This window comes from Salmo salar, chromosome 20, assembly GCF_965601325.2.
Source record: "Salmo salar chromosome 20, fSalSal1, whole genome shotgun sequence".
NCBI lineage: Eukaryota > Metazoa > Chordata > Actinopteri > Salmoniformes > Salmonidae > Salmo > Salmo salar.
Window position 1 is genome coordinate 20525912 of NC_138310.1, and position 24795 is coordinate 20550706.

The window sequence follows — 24795 nt, forward strand, 5'->3', positions numbered from 1 at the left end:
GATCATCCGTTCACCTACTCTGTGTCTCACAAAGACACGGCGGTTGGAACCAAAAATCTCAAATTTGGACTTATCAGACCAAAGGACAGATTTCCACCAGTCTAATGTCCATTGCTTATGTTTCTTGGCCCAAGCAAGTTTCTTCTTATTATTTGTGTCCTTTAGTAGTGGTTTCTTTGCAGCAATTTGACCATGAAGGCCTGATTCACACAGTCCCTCTGAACAGTTGATGTTGAGATGTGTCTGTTACTTGAACTCTGTGAAGCATTTATTTGGGCTGCAATTTCTGAGGCTGGTAACGCTAATGAACGTATCCTATGCAGCAGAAGTAACTATGGGTCTTCCAGTCCTGTGGCGGTCCTCATGAGAGCCAGTTTCATCATAGCGCTTGATGGTTTTTGTGACTGCAATTGAAGAAACTTTCAAATCTCTTCAGATTTTCCGGATGGACTGACCTTCATGTCTTAAAGTAATGATGGACTGTCGTTTCTTTTTGCTTATTTGAGCTGTTCTTGCTATAATATGGACTTGGTCTTTTACCAAATAGGGCTATCTTCTGTATACCAACCCTACCTTGTCACAATACAAATGATTGGCTCAAATTCATTAAGAAGGAAAGAAATTCCACAAATGTACTTTTAACAAGGCACACCTGTTAATCGAAATGCATTCCAGGTGACCACCTCATGAAGCTGGTTGAGAGAATGCCAAGAGTGTGCAAAGCTGTCATCAAGGCAAAGGGTGGCTACTTTGAAGAATCTCAAATATAAAATATATTTTGATTTGTTTGGGTACTATGATTCCAAATTTGTTATTTCAAAGTTTTGATGTCTTCACTATTATTCTACAATGTAGAAAATAGTAAAACTAAAGAAAAACCCTTGAATGAGTAGGTGTGTCCAAACTTTTGACTGGTAATGTATATATAAATACAAATTCTTCCGCTGCTCTGTTGTTCGCTATATACTTTAGTCTGAGACTGCCATCATGGAAGTTGTTTGTGGTGACGAGGCGCATGAGGGTCATTGTACAAAACAAAGTCATCACTGATTGGATCGTCCCTAACCAATCAGAATATCAAGCCAATGACGACTTTTCAAACTGCCGCTTTACCCGCCTGTGTTCTGGCTCTGGCCAAAACCAACGGTTTCTGGACCAATCAGACCAACCCGAATGCGCTCATTGCAGAGAAGAAACTAACATCCTTGTGCATGGCGAAGTGTTTGGCCAGAGCAAGGAGTCTGGGTAGCCAGGCAAGCTCTACTCCACCTCTGATAATCATGACTACATTACAACAACCATGTTCGAGGAGAGTGAGACTAAGCCTGAAATTATCCAGGCGTAAACTAGCTCATTAAACTAACTCCAACCTCCCTCCAAGGCCTCCAACTGCTTTTAAATGCTAATAAAACTAAGTTCATACGCTTCAACCGATTGCTGCCTGCACCCTCCCATCCGACTAGCATCACTAGTCTGGACGGTTCTGACCTAGAATATGTGGACAACTACCAATACCTAGGTGTCTGGTTAGACTGTAAACTCTCTTCCAGACTCACATTAAGCATCTCCAATCCAAAATTAAATCTAGAATCGGCATCCTATTTCGCAACAAAGCCTCCTTCACTTATGCTGCCAAACACACCCTCGTAAAACTGACTATCCTGCCGATGCTTGACTTTGGTGATGTCATTTACAGTGGGGGAAAAAAGTATTTTATCCCCTGCTGATTTTGTGCGTTTGCCAACTTACAAAGAAATGATCAGTCTATAATTTTAATGGTAGGTTTATTTGAACAGTGAGAGACAGAATAACAACAAAAAAATCCTGAAAAACGCATGTCAAAAATGTTATAAAATGATTTGTATTTTAATGAGGGAAATAAGTATTTGACCCCTCTGCAAAACATGACTTAGTACTTGGTGGCAAAACCCTTGTTGGCAATCACAGAGGTCAGACGTTTCTTGTAGTTGGCCACCAGGTTTGCACACATCTCAGGAGGGATTTTGTCCCACTCCTCTTTGCAGATCTTCTCCAAGTCATTAAGGTTTCGAGGCTGAGGTTTGGCAACTCGAACCTTCAGCTCCCTCCACAGATTTTCTATGGGATTAAGGTCTGGAGACTGGCTAGGCCACTCCAGGACCTTAATGTGCTTCTTCTTGAGCCACTCCTTTGTTGCCTTGGCCGTGTGTTTTGGGTCATTGTCATGCTGGAATACCCATCCACGACCCTTTTTCAATGCCCTGGCTGAGGGAAGGAGGTTCTCACCCAAGATTTGACAGTACATGGCACCGTCAAATGATGCGGTGAAGTTGTCCTGTCCCCTTAGCAGAAAAACAACCCCAAAGCATAATGTTTCCACCTCCATGTTTGATGGTGGAGATGGTGTTCTTGGGGTCATAGGCAACATTCCTCCTCCTCCAAACACGGCGAGTTGAGTTGATGCCAAAGAGCTCCATTTTGGTCTCATCTGACCACAACACTTTCACCAGTTGTCCTCTGAATCATTCAGATGTTCATTGGCAAACTTCAGACGGGCATGTATATGTATTCTTCAGCAGGGGACCTTGCGGGCGCTGCAGGATTTCAGTCCTTCATGGCGTAGTGTGTTACCAATTGTTTTCTTGGTGACTATGGTCCCAGCTGCCTTGAGATCATTGACAAGATCCTCCCGTGTAGTTCTGGGCTGATTCCTTACCGTTCTCATGATCATTGCAACTCCACGAGGTGAGATCTTGCATGGAGCCCCAGGCCGAGGGATATTGACAGTTCTTTTGTGTTTCTTCCATTTGCGAATAATCACACCAAATGTTGTCACCTTCTCACCAAGCTGCTTGGCGATGGTCTTGTGTCCCATTCCATCCTTGTGTAGGTCTACAATCTTGTCCCTGACATCCTTGGAGAGCTCTTTGGTCTTGGCCATGGTGGAGAGTTTGGAATCTGATTGATTGATTGCTTCTGTGGACAGGTGTCTCTGATACAGGTAACAAGCTGCGGTTAGGAGCACTCCCTTTAAGAGTGTGCTCCTAATCTCAGCTCGTTACCTGTATAAAAGACACCTGGGAGCCAGAAATCTTTCTGATTGAGAGGGGGTTAAATACTTATTTTCCTCATTAAAATGATAATCAATTTATAACATTTTTGACATGCGTTTTTCTCTATATTTTTGTTGTTATTCTGTCTCTCACTGTTCAAATAAACCTAACATTAAAATTATAGACTGATCATTTCTTTGTCAGTGGTCAAACATACAAAATCAGCAGGCGATCAAATACTTTTTTCCCCCACTGTACAAAATAGCCTCCAACACTCTACTCAGCAAACTGGATGTAGTCTATCACAGTGCCATCCGTTTTGTTACCAAACCCCATATACTACCCACCACTGCTACCTGTATGCTATCGTTGGCTGGCCCTCGCTTCATATTCGTCGCCAAACCCACTGGCTCCAGGTCATCTATAAGTCTTTGCTAGGTAAAGCCCCGCCTTATCTCAGCTCACTGGTCACCATAGCAGCACACACCCGTAGCACGCACTCCAGCAGGTATATTTTACTGGTCACCCCCTAAGCCAATTCCTCCTTTGGCCGCCTTCCCTTCCAGTTCTCTGCTGCCAATGACTGGAACGAACTGCAAAAATCTCTGAAGCTGGAGACTCATATCTCCCTCACTAACTTTAAGCACCAGCTGTCAGAGCAGCTTACCGATCACTGTACCTGTACACAGCCAATCTGTAAATAGCACACCCAACTACCTCATCCCCATATTGTTACTTATCCTCTTGCTCTTTTGCACCCCAGTATCTCTACTTGCACATCATCATCTGCACATCGATCACTCCAGTGTTAATGCTAAATTGTAATTATTTTGCCTACATGGCTTATTCTTACTCTTCTACATTTGCACATACTGTAAATAGATTTTTGTATTGTGTTATTGACTGTACGTTTGTTTATGTGTAACTCTGTGTTGTTGTTTTTGTCGCGCTGCTTGGCTTTATCGTGGCCAGGTCACAGTTGTAAATGAGAACTTGTTCTCAACTGGCCTACCTGGTTAAATAAAGGTGAAATGTCACGACTTTATTGGTCCCTCTCCTTGTTCGGGCAGCGTTCGGCGGTCGAAGTCGCCAACCTTCTAGCCATCGCTGATCCTCTTTTCATTTTCCTTTGGTTTTGTCTTGTCTTGTATCACACCTGGTTCCAATCCCATTAATTACATGTTGTGTATTTAACTCTCTGTTCCCCTCATTGTCCTTGTCGGTGATTGTTTGTTTGTAAATTATGTGCAAGATATGTTCTGGTGTGCGACGGGTTTTGTACCCAATTGTATTATTTTGGTTTTCGGAGTTTTTGAGCACTTATTAAACTGCTCCGTTTTATACCAAGTTCGATCTCCTGCGCCTGACTTCCCTGCCACCAGCACGCACCCTTACATGAAATAAATCAATAGAAATTATAAACACCTACATGTTCTCACAAGGTTATTATTTCAACTACATTCTTTGTCACTGGTGACAGCTTACAATGTGTACAGATGTGTAATATAGCAACTGCCTACTACCGGCATGTGTGAAATTCATACTACACAGTGCTGCAGAGCGGAACATGTTATTGGAACATTTACTATGGAGAGAATTACTGCAACATCAGATAAGACGCATGTTTTCTTTTCAGCTATTTCACACCAACCCTCAGTGGGTTTCAAAATCAGCACAGAGAACAGAAAAGACGCAGTGAGTTTATGAGGTAGTTATAGGGTGTATAAAACAAGTGATATTTGGGTGTGGGTGTGTGAGAAAAAAAACTTCAAATGTTTCTATTCTGCGTGGGTTTCTGTGTTATCTGTCTGCAATGCACTGGTGGGAATATGTGAGGGTGTTCACGTGTCTGTGTCCTCCTGTGTGTGTAGTTGTTAACCACACTCATCCTGTGTGTGTAGAGCCACACGCCTGGGAAATGTTGTTCTTCACCTCAACCCTTTCTCTTTCTCACTCTGTCTCTCTCCATTTTTTCTCTCAGTCTTCTCCCACAGCCTCTCACAGCTCCCTCCCGCCTACTGTGCAGAGAGGTGAGAAACGAGCACTCCATCCACTCCAGCCCTCTGATTTGATAGGACCCTTAAAAATCACTACAGGGGTTCTCAGCTGTCACACACACACACACACACACACACACACACACACACACACACACACACACACACACACACACACACACACACACACACACACACACACACACACACACACACACACACACACCACACACACACACACACACACACCACACAATAATAATACACTATTGTCTGTTTCACATGTTCAGGTTTCCAGCCTTCACCTGTCCAGTCATGTGCTGCCATGAACTGCCAACATCACACATTCCCTTACACAGAACTAGGCCTTGTGAAGTCTGCCTGAAGGACAGTATCATTTCAATACATACTGTCCCCATAAGCTGTGAAAGGGAAATGGAATGAAATTAGATCACTAGAGGGTTTATTTTAGTAAAGAAAACAGGATAGGAACAGCGGTATTGGTTACAGTTCTACACACTACTTTCCTTTAGTTCCCTTCACTAAATTGCTCTCGGGTCGGATCGTTCTGCTCAAGCTCCCATTTTTCCTTGATCCATTATTCACCTCTCCCCAGTGTATCTCTGCCTCCATGGCAAATGGGTTTCCACAGCTACATGGGAGCACAGCTTTACACATGCACACACACAGGCATACACTTCCACAAGAACACACCTTCACACACACAAACAACAGAACACACATACAGTGTTCAGCATAGAATATAATGACACATAGCTTACTGTGTGGGGGAAAATTACTGGGTAAAATTAGAGGGATTGAGCAGAAAACAGCTATTTGGAGTCTATTGAGGCAAGTGTAAGCTTGATATCCAGGACAACCATGCTAAGATTCAAATGTAGAGCAGAACAGTTCCCCACACTCCCCAGTGCAGAGAGAGGAGTAGAGAGAAGAGATGAAACAGGAGAAAGAGAAGAGAGAGTGGAGGAGAGATCAGAAGAGGAGAGAGAGAGGAGAGGAGAGGAGAGGCAGCTGAGGCAGTAGAGCTGTCAATGCACCCAGGACCTGGAGCTCCCACTGCAGAGCCATTGATCACCCAGTTAACAAGAAGTGCAGTAAATCAGCAGACACACAACATAGAGATAGAAAAGAGAGAGAAAGAGAGACAAAGAGAGAGAGGGCAAAAGAGAGAGAAAGAGAGAGAGAGCGAGATAGAGAGAGCGAGATAGAGAGAGAGAGAGACAAAGAGACATAATGTGATGCAACACAACACAATGCACCAGACACATACACTGTATACAGTATGTCAGCAGAGGTATTCTAAAACTGTATGGCATATTAGACAGGTAGACAGACAGCGAGATGGGGTTCTTATTTTCCTTTTTTTACCTTCAAATTGCTTTCATCTATTATCATCTCATTGAAAAGCAATCTATAGACTAACTGAATGTGCTTTTGTTATGTCCCTACTGCTTGTGTGTTATTCTAATGTTCATACTAAAAGAGATGTGGTTTTGGTTTGCAAATCTATAGTGGAATGTAATCAAAATGAATCCTGGTTACCCTGGTGGGATGGCTCCTCTAGCAGTGCCCATGGAAATGCGCTGGGTGCCCGGCCGGTTCAGGTTGTTCTGCCCGTTGATGATGACATGGTGGCCGTGGGAGTGTGCATGGGTGTGGGAGTGGCCATGTGCGAGCGGAAGGGACGGCAGTGCCGGGGAACAAGGGAAGTTGGAACTAGACAGAGGTGACTGCACCTGTTCAGCTTTAGCTTGGCCACTTCCTGCACTTATGTTGTTATGCTGTATGTTGTTGCTCCCGGCACCGGAGGTTGGGGACCAGAGTGTGGTTCCGGCGAAAGTGTTACTCTGCCGTACCACATTGAGCGTGCCTGTGGCCCCTGGAGCTCCTGCGGCCCCTCCGTACAGCTTACGGCGCTGAGAGGCCAGGATAGCGTTGGAGGCGGCCCGCGTGCTGTTGACTAGAATGCACTGCTGGCAGGAGCAGGGTTGGCCGGAGCTGGCGCCCACAGGCCACGACTGGGACTTGGGGATGGAGCCCATGATGAGAGGGTAGGCCAGGTCCATGCGTCGGCGCAGGCGGCGTTTCCTCTGGCTCTGCCGGTTGGTCTGGACCATGCTGTTGAAGTCAATGAGGTAGCAGAAACCCAGAGAGGTCAGGTCCAGCCAGGGGTGCTGCTTCTCATAGGCGTTCTGGATGGTCACACAGATCTCCATGTCGTAGGGCGTCCAGGAGCCGCTGTCGTTCTCCCACTCCCACACCACACCCTTCCCCGGGGCCGACGACGGCTCATAGAAGTTCCTGTGGACCGGCCTCATGGTGCCTGGAGGGAGAGATCGAGAGGATAGGAGGTCAGAGGAGAGAACTACTGTACGTATCCATCATAGATGATTCACTTACCAAGATCTCAAACCACTTTTTGTTTAAATAATCATGAATTTAAATGTATAACTCATTGAATAAATTGGCCAAGCATGCTTCAAAATCAAAAAGTAACCCAGATTCTAATATGTGAAAATGACAGTCATAATAGGGGAGGGGGAGACAGAGGTATACCTCTGCCCTCCAGCTGATGGCCTCACAGCCCCCACCTCCAATATAATACAATTACTGTGGTCACATGGGAAATCAGGACACTTCTCCCCATCCATCTCCTGCCTGCTACGCAGCACACCAGCGAGGGTATCCAGGCTCTATGGCTAGGACCACCACCACCACCCTTCCCCCATTTCATTTAACAGCTAAATGCACACTAACTTGCAGTGGCGCACCGGGGTGATAATGGAAGGGAGGACGTGTGTGTGGTGGGGGGAAAGGCTGGCGTAAAAGGCTGTGCCCCCCAGCCATACAGCACAGCATCACTGGCACCAGAGAATAAAACGCATCAGCAGAATCAGCAGCACTGACCTTGAATCCCTGCCGCAAACTGTGCTAAAGGACTTGGCTTGGCAGCTCATTTCATTTGGAAGGCTGCTGAGAACCTCTGCACACAGACACACAGCCAGCTGCCTCTGTCACTCACCTCCCCAGGCAGTCAGTCATCCATTCCTTCACTCATTCTCCTTGCCTCAGTGGTCCATTGATTGACTTTCAATTTCCTCCACGCACACACTCTCTTCACTCTCGCCCTCATGCATTACTTCCCCATGCCTGATGTTAGGATAAAACTCACCAATTCACACTCACTCGCACATAGCTACCACTGTTTCATCCATACCACGGTATCACGAATTCACTGTTTCACTCCTGACTACTAATTACTCATCCAGCATGTTGATTTACAGTAGTATACCCAGAGCCTCAGGTGGGGATAGAGGATGAGACGGAGTGAACAGCTCTTCTACAGAGTAGGCTTTTATCACTTAGTGTTCTCTCCTGTGGGATACATTAACATGCAACAGACAAACATTCTCTCTTTCTCCCTGTTAGGCGGTGTGTGTGTGTGTGTGTGTGTGTGTGTGTGTGTGTGTGTGTGTGTGTGTGTGTGTGTGTGTGTGGTGTGTGTGTGTGTGTGTGTGTGTGTGTGTGTGTGTGTGTGTGTGTGTGTGTTCTCACGTCTCAGACCCAATCAATGGATGTGCAGCAGCACCACACTCTCTTGTTAAACGCTGAGTTAACTAACACTAGCCTTATAAATATTTGATGATGTGGAGACTTTTTATCTGCTGGGCATCAATTTAGCTCCACCAAGGAAATATAAACATAGGGCCCTATAAAAATCTGTTTTGTTTTTCAAGGTTTCCTTTTCCCCTGTTTTTTCAGGTTTCCACCCCCCCAAAAAAAAAACACACTTTAAAAAAAGAAATAGAAAAACAACACATTTGGATGTTCTAAGTCCACAACAATGTTTAAACCACATCAGGATTTTTGTTATTTTATTTACATTGTTGGGTGTAGTAACCCTTTAATTCCAGCGTGGTTTTTAGCGGGTGTTTTTGTACCGCACGTGTTGGTAGAGTTTGCTAAACAAATACCAACTGGATTGACGCAAATAATCATGATATAATTCTGCCAGGTAGGCATAGGCTACATTGTAGCTAGTTAACATTTAATTGAGAAGGTTTTTGGGAAAGCCTTTCCATCTACCAGAAGAATTTTCATTAGCCTCATCGCTAACTGCTACACAAAATGGTAGATGTGCGCTCCGCACATACACAGATGGGGGATTCTCGTTGCCTCTTCAGAAAGTTGCAGGAAATACGAATCACTGATGCATTCTGTTCATGTCTTATGATAAGCTTTGACAAATTAATTCATTTTCAATACATTTAGTTGATTCCTTACTAAGCTCAATTCATTTTTTTATTTTGTTGAATTCCGTTTTAATGTCTGGACTCTGTCCACGTTCTGTATCCCAGATTTTATAGGGCCCTATAAACATGACATTCCTTTAAGAGCCAATTAGGTTTTCATAGGCCCTAATGGAAGCTAATGTGGAGAATATACACACAATTGCTAAAAGATATTCTATAAACGGTGACATGCCCAAATGGAGGTTTGATTGGAAATCATGTTACCTGGTTATTACAGTTAATTACTCCAACAGGATATGATGTAGGGCCATGACATTCCCATGAGGAATAATCCCTCACCAGGGGCCAATTTGTGAATACATTACCCCTCCTATTCCAGACCATAAATCATATACCTCACATATAAACCCCAGGATATTATCAAGGCGAGACACAGGAGGCAGATGGTTGGAGTCTTACAATATTTAATAATCAAAAGGGGTAGGCAAGAGAATGGTCGTGGACAGGCAAAAAGGTCAAAACCAGATCAGAGTCCTGGAGGTACAGAGTGGCAGACAGGCTCGTGGTCAAGGCAGGCAGAATGGTCAGGCAGGCAGGTACAGAGTCCAGAAACAGGCAAGGGTCAAAACCGGGAGGACTAGAAAAAGGAGAATAGCAAAAAGGAGTACGGGAAAAACACGCTGGTTGACTTGACTAAACATACAAGACGAACTGGCACAGAGAGACAGGAAACACAGGGATAAATACACTGGGGAAAACAAGCGACACCTGGAGGGGGTGGAGACAATCACAGGAACAGGTGAAACAGATCAGGGCGTGACAGATATAACCTGTGAAAAGAAGAAACATGGGAACGTCGAACAGACAAGAGCTAACCCTCTAGCTGAGGGACTGTATCTGGTCTACTGTGCGCATTTCTATGCTGTGGTAGTGACTGGTGTTAGATAGGGCCTCAAGGAGAGAGTGAAGGTCAGAACAGTGCAGTAATCACATGGAACCATAACAGGAAGCTCCACTCACAACCTCGCAGCACCTTATATGGCTGTCTGTCTCATACACTAATTTACTGTTGTATATATAATGGCTCCAGCCCAAAGACTGAGGCTGAGTTGTTGATGCTCTCCGTGTGAACCAGCCGACCCTCTATGCTCTTCCTGACAGGAAACGGCGAGAGAGAGTGGTCACTTCCTGTCTGACCCTATGTGCCTTTGGCAGCGGTCTCTCCCTTTCCCCCTAAGTCTCTCCTCCCCTTTCCCCCGTCCCATCCTCCTCCTCATGACATCCTCCAGATGTCCTTGCCCAACAAAACAGTGGTCCCATTGGGTGAGGAGACGTGTCATGTATAACTGTGTCAAGCCACACTGTGGGACTCTAACCCTAGCTCACACACGGAAAGGTGAGTTCAGGGTGAATTAAACTGTTAAGACTCTTGTGGCTTCCTGAAGATCTGTTCCTTCCCTGACAGTCTATCATTCTATCACTCTCTTTAATAGGATTGTTTTGGTCTTCAGCTGAAGACAGGTCTGTCTGACTCGCCCCTCACAGGTCTGTCTGACTCGCTCCTCACAGATCTGTCTGACTCTCTCTTCCACTCTCTCATCTCCGCTGGTGCCAGCTCTCCCTTTCCCCTCCTGTCACTCCTGGCTAGTCACCAACTCTCTGACAAATTTTTCACATTTTCCACCCTGTCACTCATTGGCCACCATCCTGATCTTAGACAACACTCTTGTTGTCCACATTACCCAGCACTCATGCTCTCGCTAGTGCTGCACTAGACAGGCTGATGATAAGCCCTGTATGCCTCTAGATACAGGCCCATTATGTATCCTAATAATTGACAAGCTTCTCCAATTCCCCCTGGGCCACCCTGAGCTTATTAAAAATAGCTCCATGAGTTGCTGTAACTACAGAGGGAGAGAGGCCAGTAACAGCTACACTGTGAGGCTGCCGAATGTTAGCTAGCTGAGAAGCACTTAATAGGAAGAGGCTAATAATTTTTTTATTACAGATGTAGGATCTTAATTTGAGGCAGTTTGCTACAGCAGGAAAATAATCTTGAAGCAACACGAAATGTGAATTATTATGTGGATTATAATTAATGGACAATTTTGTAGGGGTTGCTAGATTTTTCATAATGGAAAATCAAGTCAACAATGTCTTAGTGTTAATTACAAACCTCAGAAGTCTTTTTAAACCTTAAATACTGTACACTATAAGTTCTCCTGCAACAGTGTGATCAAATTAAGATCCTACATCTGTACAGCAGCCAAACTGACTGGCCAGTGGCGAACACTGTGGTGCTGGGTCAGGTGCACTCTTTTGCTCACTTATATATCATAACCTAAGATTCATTATAGCTATACCTTTCCTAAATCAGGGTTTGACATATACAAGCTTTTCTATTTTACTGCTGTGGGATATATTGCCATTTGGTACAGTTCATCGACCTAATTTCTAACTAAATGTTTATTGGGCTGTACATCAGCTTGCACTCAAATGGATTTATTATCCTGGACACATTCTCTATGCGAATATTGTATATCAGTGAAAGAACAATAAATATTCCATTATGTGCTGCTACTGTATACAGGCAATAAAGTAATTGAGGTATGTTTGATGTTTTCCATAAACCCCACTAGCACAGCTTGAACGGAAATATCCCTTTCATCTCCTGAAAAAAGGCCTTTACAAACAATTAACCCGATACAGTTATGAGAGAACATACAGAACTAGGAGGGTGTCGATGACATAAAAAGGCGCCCTCGTTGTGAGATAAAACATCTAGGTCAAACAGATCTGTGGTGAAGTAGTGAAAATACAATCTCTAGATATGTACCCATTAGGATTAGGACCCCTGAAACATATGGATGACATGCATACAGCATCAGCAAGAATGTTCACAAAGTAATAAAATATACATCATAGGTACTGTGAGATACTGTACTAGCGTTATACCAGCATGCCACTAACTCGTCTGAGATCAGAGAGCTAGGTAATGAGGATGACAGTGTGGTATCAGTAGCTGGCTTGAGAATGTTACTGGCTACAACATACTACTCCTTACCATAACTATCCCACCCAAGCTCCCTCAAACTTAATCATCCAGATCACTTCAACAAAACAAATTTCTATACTCCCGAGCCACTGTACAGTTTTGACATAATAATGCAGAGCCATAATGGACCCATTGTTACGTTCGTTGTTGGAATGGATGCTCACTTTCGCACGGCAAGTGCGAGGAGCTGGCACCGAGCGCACCGGGCTGTGAATGCGCACTGGAGACACAGTGCGTATCACCGCATAACATGGTGCCTGAACGGTCACACGCTCCTTAAAGCGAGTGCGGGGAGTTGGCTCTGGTCTGAAACCTGGCTCCGCCAACCAACCCGTGTCCCGTCCCCCCCCCCCCTCTCGTGCTTGCTTCGTGGTTGTGAACCCCGGAGTCGTCGTTGATGCACCCTCGCTGCTTCCGTCTGCTCCCATGGAAGGCGATCCTTTCCGGACAGGATTTCCTCCCAACTCCAGGATCCTTACCGTCCAAGATATCCTCCCATGTCCAGGATGTCTGCTCCTCCTGGCCACGCTGCTTGGTCCGTTTGTGGTGGGATCTTCTGTTACGTTCGATGTTGGAAGGATTGGACCAAGGTGCAGCGTGGTAGGTGGACATCTTTCTTATATTTAAAAATGAACACCGAAAACTAAACAAATACAAACGAAACCTAACGTTCAGTAGGGCTACACAGCACAGTACCAAAAACAAGATCCCACAAACTAAAGGTGGAAAAAAGGCTGCCTATGTATGATCCCCAATCAGAGACAATGATAGACAGCTGCCTCTGATTGGGAACCATACCCGGCCATCAAAGAAATAGAAAAACTAGAATGCCCACCCAAATCACATCCTGACCTAACCAAATAGAGAAATTAAAAGGCTCTCTGAGGTCAGGGCGTGACAGTACCCCCCCCAAAGGTGCGGACTCCGGCCACAAAACCTGACTCTATAGGGGAGGGTCCGGTTTTGCATCTAGCCTCGGTGGTGGCTACAGTTCGGGACGTAGACCCCGCTCCGCTCGCTGATCCCTCCGCTTCCATGGAACCGGACCGTGGATCGTCGCCAGAGGCTCCGGACCGTGGATCGTTGCCGGAGGAACTGGACTGTAGATCGTCGCCGGAGGCTCTGGACTACAGACCGTTGCTGGAGGCTCTGGACTGCAGACCGTCACTGAAGGCTCTGGACTGCCGACCGTCACTGGAGGCTCTGGACTGCCGACCGTCGCTGGAGGCTCCGGACTGCCGACCGTCTCAGGAGGTTCCGGACTGTGAAACGTCGCCGGAAGCTCTGGACTGGGAACTGTCACCGGAAGCTCTGGACTGGGAACTGTCGCCGGAAGCTCTGGACTGGGAACTGTCGCTGGAAGCTCCGCACCATGGATCATCACTGAAGGTTTCGGGCCATGGATCATCACTGCAGGCTTCGTGCCATGGATCATCACTGGAGGCTTCGGGCCATGGATCATCACTGGAGGCTCCGGGCCATGGATCATCACTGGAGGCTTCGGGCCATGGATTATCACTGGAGGTTTCGTGCCATGGATCATCACTGGATGCTTCGGGCCATGGATCATCACTGGAGGCTTCGGGCCATGGATCATCACTGGAGGCTTCGGGCCATGGATCGTCACTGGAGGCTTTGTGCCATGGATCATCACTGGAGGCTCCGGGCCATGGATCATCACTGGAGGCTCCTGGCCATGGATCATCACTGGAGGCTTCGGGCCATGGATTATCACTGGAGGCTTCGGGCCATGGATCACTACTAGAGGCTTCGGGCCATGGATCTTCACTGGAGGCTCCGGGCCATGGATCATCACTGGAGGCTTCGGGCCATGGATCATCCCTGGAGGCTTCGTGCGTGGAGCCGGCACAGAGTGTACCAGGCTAGGGAGACGCACTGGAGACCGGGTGCGTGGAGCAGGCACAGGGCATACCAGGCTGGAGAGACGCACTGGAGGCCGGGTACGTGGAGCAGGCACAGGTCGTACCGGGCTGGGGAGACGCATTGGAGACCGGGTGCGCGGAGCTGGCACAGGATATACTGGGCTGTGGAGGTGCACTGGAGGTCTGGAGCGTAGAGCTGGCACAACCTGTCCTGGCTGGATGCTCACTTTAGCCCAGCAAGTGCGGGGCGCTGGCACAGGACGCACTGGGCTGTGAAGGCGCACTGGAGACACAGTGCGTATCACCGCATAACATGGTGCCTGAACGGTCACACGCTCCTTAAAGCGAGTGCGGGGAGTTGGCTCTGTTCTGAAACCTGGCTCCACCAACCACCCGGTGTGACCCCCCCCCCCAAATAGAGAAATGAAAAGGCTCTCTAAGGTCAGGGTGTGACACCCATGGTGCTGGGAAGCAACCTAGAATCCCTACAGCAGCAGCCTCCTCTCTCCAGCCGCCGTGATGGATGAACAAAGGACGAAAAGGTACAGGTGGTTGGGAGGAGAGGAAGAGGCTGGCGGGGGAGGGTTGGTGATATGCACAGAGCCTCTCTGCTAGAGTGGAATGAAATGAGGATGTCTCACTTTCTCTTACCCAGGCAAGCTTACAATGTGAATACTGCAGCAGAGCAGAGTAGCCCCCAATGACTCAGTCCTCCTAAGACAGGCTGCCAAACAAGACAAGCTGGGGGGTAGCAGTAGCAGAGCGACCCCCCACCCATCTCTACCCCCCTGCCTTGGGGAGCTGGCCAGTTACAATGCACGTGTGCAGAGTTTGCAGTTATGGTGGTAACAAAGACGGACCAGAAAAATGTAGTTAGTCTTGAGGTACCTGCCAGATGTTGCACTGCAGCAATGCAACAGACCCTGAAACAACCCTCCAGACTGTGTGTGTGTGTGTGGGTGTGTCGTGACTGTCCTGTGTCAATGTGCTTCAGCTCTGTCAAGTGTACTCTCTTTCTACTTCTCTGCCACCCCGTTGAGTGTGTCACAAGTTGTCACTTCCACACAGAGAAAGCCCCTCATCAGGCAGCAGGTCTAGCAGGAGCCTGCATCTTTAGCATGTCACTGGGATGGGACACAGAGCCCCACAAAGCCCCGGGCCTGCGGCGTCACAAAGACTCTCCATAAGACACTGTCCAGACCTGCCAAAAGGATACGGCAAGCAGCCTTCTTGTTAGCAGAGCAAGTGGATGGTGGCAGTACTCTACTGTGTTAAGGCGGGTGGTGGCAATACTGTTCTGTGTTAAGGCGGGTGGTAGGAGGTGGATGGTGGCAGTACTCTACTGTGTTAAGGCGGGTGGTGGCAATACTGTTCTGTGTTAAGGCGGGTGGTAGGAGGTGGATGGTGGCAGTACTCTACTGTGTTAAGGCGGGTGGTGGCAATACTGTTCTGTGTTAAGGCGGGTGGTAGGAGGTGGATGGTGGCAGTACTCTACTGTGTTAAGGCGGGTGGTGGCAATACTGTTCTGTGTTAAGGCGGGTGGTAGGAGGTGGATGGTGGCAGTACTCTACTGTGTTAAGGCGGGTGGTGGCAATACTGTTCTGTGTTAAGGCGGGTGGTAGGAGGTGGATGGTGGCAGTACTGTACCGTGTTAAGGCGGGTGCTAGGAAGTGGATGGTGGCAGTACTGTACCATGTTAAGGTGGGTGGTGGGAGGTGGGTGGTGGCTGTACTGTACCGTGTTAAGGTGGATGGTAGGAGGAGGTGGGTGGTGGTAGTACTGTACTGTGTTAAGGTGGGTGGTGGCTGTACTGTACCATGTTAAGGCGGGTGGTATGAGGTGGACAGTGGCAGTACTGTACTGTGTAAAGGTGGGTGGTAGGAGGAGGTGGGTGGTGGCAGTACTGTACTGTGTTAAGGTGGGTGGTGGCAGTACTGTACTGTGTTAAGGCGGGTGGTAGGGGGAGGTGGGTGGTGGGTGGTGGCTGTACTGTACCGTGTTAAGGCGGGTGGTAGGAGGTGGGTGGTGGCAGATGGGGAAGTGAGTGCATGTGTCTGTCTAAGCCATCTGGAGACACAGTGGATTTCTGGAGCTCAGAGGCCTCTCCTCTCTATCTCTGACAGGTGACCTTACATGTGAGAAGGCCACAGGAGGCTGCTGAGGGTAGGATGGATTATGATTATGCCTGGAATGAAGTGAATGGAGTGGAAACCATGTGTTTGATACCATTCCTTTACTCCATTCCAGCCATTACTATGAGCCAGTCCTCCACAATTAAGGTGGCACCAACCACATGTGGAGCAGACGGCCTCTCACTCCACTCACTACAAGAGAGAGTGACAAGCACACACAACCCCTCCACCACACCCCTGCCTGCTCCAAGCAGTATTTATCTATGTGACAGGATGATATTTCATGTCAGCCATCAGCCAGTTAACAAGCGTGTAAGGCAGTGAAAATGGTTCGCTAACTCAGCAGAAAGCCAATTGAGAGGCATACTAGTCTTTGGGGCCATTGAGGGATGTTTGCACAGGTCCTTGTCGACCTCAAGAGGAGCTGTACTAGCTACATAGAAACGCACATAAAACACTAACTAAAGGTTATGAGTCATTGGATATGACAATGCAATCCCAGTGCAGTGCAATCCTTCTGTCCCTAGACAGTCATAGCTGGATTTAATCAAGCCCCAGTGAGGTGATTCAATTGCGATGTACTGCATATCAAATAATACAACTCATGGAGTATCATTCTCACAATCCACTCTTGGCAAATATACAAGATGAACAGATATACAGTGGCAAGGAAAAGTATGTGAACCCTTTGGAATTACCTGGATTTCTGCATAAATTGGTCATCAAATTTGATCTGAAGTCCCAACAATAGACAAACATGGTGTGCTTAAACGAATAACACACAAATGATTGTATTTTTCTTGTCTATCATTTAGAACTCCTAGGCTAATGACTTCTCCAAAAGCTCATTGGAATCAGAAGTCAGCTAACCTGGAGTCCAATCGATGAGACGAAATTGGAGATGTTGGTTAGCGCTGCCTTGCTATATAAAAAAAACTCACAAAATTTGAGTTTGCAATTCAAAAGAAGCATTGCCTGATGTGAACCATGCCTCGAATAAAAGAGATCTCAGAAGACCTACGATTAAGAATTGTTGACTTGCATAAAGCTGGAAAGGGTTACAAAAGTATCTCTAAAAGCCTAGAAGTTCATCAGTCCACGCTAAGATAAATTGTCTATAAATGGAGAAAGTTCAGCACTGTTGCTACTCTCCCTAGGAGTGGCCGTCCTGCAAAGATGACTGCAAGAGCACAGCACAGAATGCTCAATGAGGTTAAGAAGAATCCTAGTGTCAGCTAAAGACTTACAGAAATCTCTTGAACATGCTAACATCTCTGTTGACGAGTCTACGATACGAACAAAAACACAACACAAGAATAGTGTTCATGGGAGGACACCACGGAAGAAGCCACTGCTGTCAAAAAAAAACATTGCTGCTAGTCTGAAGTTTGCAAAAGTGCACTTGGATGTTCCATAGCACTACTGGCAAAATATTCTGTGGACAGATGAAACTACAGTTGAGTTGTTTGGAAGGAACACACAACACCATGTGTGGAGAAAAAAAGGCACAGCACACCAACATAAAAACCTCATCCCAACTGTAAAGTATGGTGGAAGGAGCATCATGGTTTGGGGCTGCTTTGCTGCCTCAGGGCCTGGACAGCTTGCTATCATCAACAGAAAAATGAATTCCCAAGTTTATCAAGACATTTTGCAGGAGAATGTTAGGCTATCTGTCCGCCAATTGAAGCTCAACAGAAGTTGGGTGATGCAACAGGACAACGACCCAAAACACAGAGGTAAATCAACAACAGAATGGCTTCAACAGAAGAAAATACGTCTTCTGGAGTGGCCCAGTCAGAGTCCTGACCTCATCCCAATTGAGATGCTGTGGCATGACCTCAAGAGAGCAGTTTACACCAGACATCCCAAGAATATTGCTGAACTGAAACAGTTTTGTAAAGAGGGATGGTCCAAAATTCCTCCTGACCGTTGTGCAGGTCTGATCCGCAACTACAGAAAACGTTTGGTCGAGTTTATTGCGGCCAAAGGAGGGTCAACCAGTTATTAAATCCAAGGGTTCACATACTTTCCCCACCCTGCACTGTGAATGTTTACACGGTGTGTTCAATAAAGACGTGAAAACGTATAATTGTTTGTGTGTTATTAGTTTAAGCAGACTTTGTCTGTTGTTGTGACCTACATGAAGATTAGATCAAATTTATGACCAATATATGCAGAAATCCAGGTATTTCCAAAGGGTTCACATACTTCTTTTTGCCACTGTAGCTGGTGTGGATATGGTGACCTTTAGCCTCCTGTAGGATGATGATGCCTTGGTTGAGTAGACAGGCTAGTATCCCCTTTGCTGCTGAGACAGGGGTTTTTAAACCCTCTGGTCTACCCAGCCCGCTGCCAGACAGGCTCAGTGTCTGGCCTTATCTGTGAAGACTCTACATAAAAGCAAGGTGTCACTTTGATTCCCTGTCTGTGCTGGTCAGCTTTGATCAGCTCTAACATGTCCAGGTAGTCAGATGTGATGTGATACAGCAGGTCAGCAGGCAGGCCAGACTGTTCCCTCTGCAGACAGATAGAGACAGAGCCACACTGATTTACTGCTGGAACAACATGGCTGAAGAGAAAGATTCTAATGTACTCTTCTATGAACTTTGCAACCTACATCAACTGGAAATGTCTTGACACTGCAGCCTGTTACAAACAAATTGATGTTGTTGTCTTTAAAAAAAGACGAATGTTTAAATGATTCCATCTTGTTCCGATCTGGTGAATGTTACAATTATTCCATGTTGTTCCAATCTGACTGACTAATGAGGAAATTGGACAATTTTGATAAAAAAAGGTATCTGTCCTGAATTAACTGTCTCTTCTGAGCCAGCAGGGTGTTTAGAGAAACAGGACAAGCTCAACCAGATCTCCTGAGAATGGGAGAATGTGCTTGTTGAGGCTAAAAGTCATATTCAGGCTCTAAATCAGGATCATGTCTTCTCTAGGAAGGTGTAGAAGGTCTAAGGAGCTTCACCCAGCTTTAGCCAGAAGTCCAGAGGGCTTCATCAAAGGGTAAAGCAGCGTAACAGTGTTACCTAGAGATGGGGTCAGAGCTTTTGGAGAAACTAATTTCATAAATCCAAAACCGCCCAACAAGCAGCTCAGCACTTTTTTCAAAGTCAGCCTTTCTCTCTCGGGTGGGTCAGCCTAGTGGTACAGTGTGGAGCGTGAGGACTGAAAACCAACTGAAATATTATGAAATATCAATGTCTGGTGCTATAGAAGATTCCCGAGTATGGGATAACTGTCTTCTGTCTGTTATAGCCTTTAGCCTACACTGGTGTGAAGTGAAAGTATTGTATTTTCAGTACAGTACAGTAAATGTATCATTACATATAGCTAGTATACTCTGAATAGCTGGGGAGGATGCTTATCATTTCTAAAATAAAGTAACTGTTCCATATATAATATACATTTATAATTCTGAGGGGAAAACGTTTTTAGGTCATTCTTATGCAGATCATTTGTTCTTGAGGCTATATTGATTTACACTGAGCATTAAAAATATTAAGACCACCTGCTCTTTCCATGACATAGACTGACCAGGTGAAAGCTACAGTATGATATCTTATTAAATCAACTTTAAATCAGTGCAGATGAAGGGGAGGAGACAGGTTAAAGAAGGATGTTTAAGCCTTGAGACAGTTGAGACATGGATTGTGTATGTGTGCCATTCAGACGGTGAATAAGGCAAGACAACAGATTTAAGTGCCTTTAAACGGGGCATGGTAGTAGGTGCCGGGCACACCGGTTTGTGTCAAGAACCGCAACGCTACTGGGTTTTTCACACTCAACAGTTTCCCGTGTGTATCAAGAATGGTCCACCACCCAAAGGACGTCCAGCTAACTTGACACAACTGTGGGAAGCATTGGACTCAACATGGGCCAGCATCTCTGTGGAACGCTTTCGACACCTTGTAGAGTGGGAGGAGTGCAACTCAATATTAGGAAGGTGATCCTAATGTTTGGTATACTCAGTGTATATTACTGTCACGTCCTGACCATAGTAAGTTGTTATTTTCTATGGTAGAGTAGGTCAGGGCGTGACAGGGGGGTTTCTAGTTTAGTTTTTCTATGTTGTTATGTTCTAGTTTTGTATTTCTATGTTAGGTTGTTCTAGTTTTTGTTTCTATGTTGGGCTGTGTTTGGGATGATCTCCAATTAGAGGCAGCGGGTCATCGTTGTCTCTAATTGGAGGTCATATTTAAGTTGGTGTTTGTCCCACCTGGGTTTGTGGGAGATTAATTTTGAGTAGTATATGTTTCACCTCTGCATCACGGTTTGTTGTTTTTTGTCATTCAGTTTATTTATGTATTGCACAGTTTCACAGTATAAATAAAATGTGGAACGACACACACGCTGCACTTTGGTCCGCTCCTCCTTTCGACAACCGTGACAATTACATGAGATGCAAGACAAAGTCCCCAAGGAAATACAATGAAGTAGAACTAAATTATATGTATGCATTTGATCAAATTATTTAAATAATTGTACTATTCATCATATGGAAATGAAAATGGTAATGTTCCATCTAACAGATTGAGCTGCAATGTGTGATCTTTGCTTTGCTTCAGATCTATCGTCTGTTCAGGCATCCATATTAACTGGGAAACCATCTGCAGTGAAAACCCACACACATTTCAACCAAAGACAATACATCTCTCTGCTGCGACTCCCACTCCCACTCCCTTTCACATTGACTAATGTCTCACAGACTGATAGCCAGTGTGAGGGACAGAAAGGTATAGAGGGATTGGCTATGTCTTTGCCTGAAGACAATTCACCTTGAGCCAATAGTAACAAACCCCCTGAGAGTGTGTTTGCTGTCATTATTAATGAGACATCTGGAAAGTGAAGCCGCTCGGTGCTCCATTCAGGATCGACAGCACAGTGCTCCATGTGCCAAGAACACCTGGCCAATATTATTCACCTCACAGGCTGCGGCAGGATGTTTCTCCTGCTGGCCAGTCATAGGACTTGGAGTGGAACCAAGAATGGCGATTTAGAAGCACTTACAGGTGAAAGAGAGAAAGACTGAGAAAAAGGAGAGAAAATGAGAGAGGAGAGAGAGATTCACATTGATATTCTGCAGAGTGGCCATTCTGCAAATATCAAAATACATTATTGTAGTTCCATGGGTGGGTGGCAGGGAGAGAGGGAGGGAGGAGTCAGTGTGTGTGTGGGGAGTGTGAACCCCGGGTTGTCTGCCAGGCGTGTATTGTACCTCCCCTGGCTTGTCGCAGTCATCCCCACTCTCATTTTCATTAGTCCCTGGAACTGACAGCCTTTGAGAGTTTGAGTAAATGATTCACACACCAAAAACTTGGCGACAGACAGACTGCACAAGGTAGACCTTCAAGTCTCTGGGGCTCGGACAGAAAGTACACAGAAATAACACCAACAAACACTTCTACACCAATCCTTAAATTCAAAGTGCCAAACAATGAATTATGTTTGTCTTTACCCACATGAAAAAATACTACAGTATTCTGTAGAATATTGTACTACACACAGTAGTATCCCTCGCTTATGTGTAGTGCTGAATGTTGTAGTATACTGTAGAATACTACAGTATTATCCTTTAAAAAAACACTGTAGTAAATACTACTGTAATGTTAGCAAAAACACTACAGTCCACAAAAAACACTTAACTATAGTAAATAAATACTACGGTATTTAATTTACATATACCCTGCCCATTTCCCTCCCCCATGTTGCAATTTGTGCCACCCATAAGTGAGAAACCTAAATGCCAAGTATAAACCATATTGTGTTCCCTACAGGTTATAGAAAAGAGCAGAAGCGCTAAACCATCTGTTCAGACCCCAGTCCTACCTACCGGTTATAAAAATATATATTTTAGTATCTCCAGTAGATTTTCTGAAGGACAAAGCCTCCACTTCTACGTCAAAGATAATAAAACAAAAACACTATAGTAAATACGACAGTAACGTCTGCAAAAACACTACAGTAAATACTATAGTATACTACAATCCCTAAAAACACTACATTAATTACAGTATATTCTATAGCCATTCTTGAAGATGGCACCGGAGAGAATGGCTGCCGTTTCATGGGCTCTTAACCAACCGTGCCATTTTGTTTGTTTTTTCGCATTTTTTGTAACTTATTTTGTAAATAATGTTGCTGCTGAAAATCAGAACAGCGATTATTCACCTTGAACTGGACGAAGAATTTCTCTTTAATGAGTCGGACGAGAGGGATTTACTCCAGACACCCGAAAAGGCCATCGTCCCTGTCATTCGCAGGAGAAAAGACGGAAAATATATCGCGGAAAGAGATCGGGGTACCATGTGAGAAACCGCTGAGGAGTGGCTAATATGCGCTTGCCATCCGTATTACTGGCCAACGTACAATCACTGGAAGATAAATTGGATGAACTACAAGCCCGTATATCCTACCAACGGGACATTAAAAACTGTAATATCTTATGTTTCACCGATTTGTGGCTGAACGACGACATGAATAACATACAGCTGGTGGGTTATACACTCTATCGGCAGCATAGAACAGCAGCCTCTGGTAAGACAAGGGGTGGCGGTCTATGTATAATTGTAAACAACAGCTGGTGCAAGATATCTAAGGAAGTCTCAAGGTTTTGCTCGCCTGAGGTAGAGTATCTCATGATAAGCTGTAGACCACACTATCTACCTAGAGAGATTTCATCTGTATTTTTCGTAGCTGTCTACAAACCACCACAGACCGATGCTGGCACTAAGACCGCACTCAATGAGCTGTATACCGCTATAAGCAAACTCATCCAGAGGCTCCTAGTGGTCGGGGACTTAAATGCAGGGAAACTTAAATCTGTTTTACCTCATTTCTATCAGCATGTTTATTGTGCAACCAGAGGGAAAAAAACTCTAGACCACCTTTACTTCACACACAGAAACGCGTACAAAGCTCTTCCTCGCCGTCCCTTTGGAAAATCTGACCATAATACTATCCTCCTGATTCCTGCTTACAACACAAATTAAAGCAGGAAGCACAAGTGACTCGGTCAATAAAAAAATGATCAAGTGAAGCAGATGCTAAGCTACAGGACTGTTTTGCTAGCACAGACTGGAATATGTTCCGGGATTCTTCCGATGGCATTGAGGAGTGCACCACATCAGTCACTGGCTTCATCAATAAGTGTATTGATGACGTTGTCCCCACAGTGACTGTACGAACATACCTCAACTAGAAGCCATGGATTACAGGCAACATCTGCACTGAGCTAAAGGGTAGACCTGCCGCTTTCAAGGAGCGGGACTCTAACCCGGAAGCTTATAAGAAATCCCGCTATGCCCTCCGACGAACCATCAAACAGGCAAAGCGTCAATACAGGACTAAGATCGAATCGTACTACACCGGCTCCGACGCTGTCAGGTGTATCAGGGCTTGCAAACTATTATAGACTACAAAGGGAAGCACCGCTGAGAGCTGCCCAGTGACACGAGCCTACCAGATGACCTAAATTACTTCTATGCTCGCTTCGAGGCAAGTAACACTGAAACATGCATGAGAGCACCAGCTGTTCCGAACGACAGTGTGATCACGCTCTCCGTAGCCGATGTGAATAAGACCTTTAAACAGGTCAACATTTACAAGGCCGCAGGGCCAGACGGATTACCAGGATGTGTAATCCGAGCATGCGCTGACCAACTGGCAAGTGTCTTCACTGACATTTTCAACCTCCCCCTGTTTGAGTCTGTAATACCAACATGTTTCAAGCAGACCACCATAGTGCCTGTGCCCAAGACCACTACGGTAACCTGCCTAAATGACTACCGACCCGTAGCACTCACGTCTGTAGCCATGAAGTGCTTTGAAAGGCTGGTCATGGGTCACATCAACACCATGATCTCAGAAACCCTAGATCCACTCGAATTTGCATACCGCCCCAACAAATCCACAGATGATGCAATCTCTATTGCACTCCACACTGCCCTTTCACATCTGGACAAAATTAACACCTACAGTTGAAGTCAGAAGTTTACATACACCTTAGCCAAATACATTTAAACTCAGTTTTTCACAATTCCTGACATTTAATCCTAGTAAACATTTCCTGTCTTAGGTCAGTTAGGATCACCACTTTATTTTAAGAATGTGAAATGTCAGAATAATAGTAGAGAGAATGATTTATTTCAGCTTTTATTTCTTTCATCACATTCCCAGTTGGTCAGAAGTTTACATGCACTCAATTAGTATTTGGTAGCATTGCCTTTAAATTGTTTAACTTGGGTCAAACGTTTCAGGTAGACTTTGACAAGCTTCCCACAATAAGTAGGGTGAATTCTGGCCCATCCTCCTGACAGAGCTGGTGTAACTGAGTCAGGTTTGTAGGCCTCCTTGCTCGCACACGCTTTTTCAGTTCTGCGCACAGATTTTCTATAGGATTGAGGTCAGG

General features: G+C 45.6%; 1 protein-coding gene across 3 annotated transcripts in view; it reads right to left on the reverse strand.

Moving 5' to 3' along the window:
• LOC106579922 (E3 ubiquitin-protein ligase DTX1) overlaps window positions 1-24795 on the reverse strand; it is a 56870-nt gene that overhangs the window by 14056 nt on the left and 18019 nt on the right. For all 3 annotated transcript variants that reach the window (XM_014160325.3, XM_014160324.3, XM_082966283.1), the window contains exon 3: window positions 6593-7373. In XM_014160325.3, coding sequence (XP_014015800.1) covers window positions 6593-7373 — 781 coding nt within the window. The remainder of the gene's footprint in view (window positions 1-6592; window positions 7374-24795) is intronic.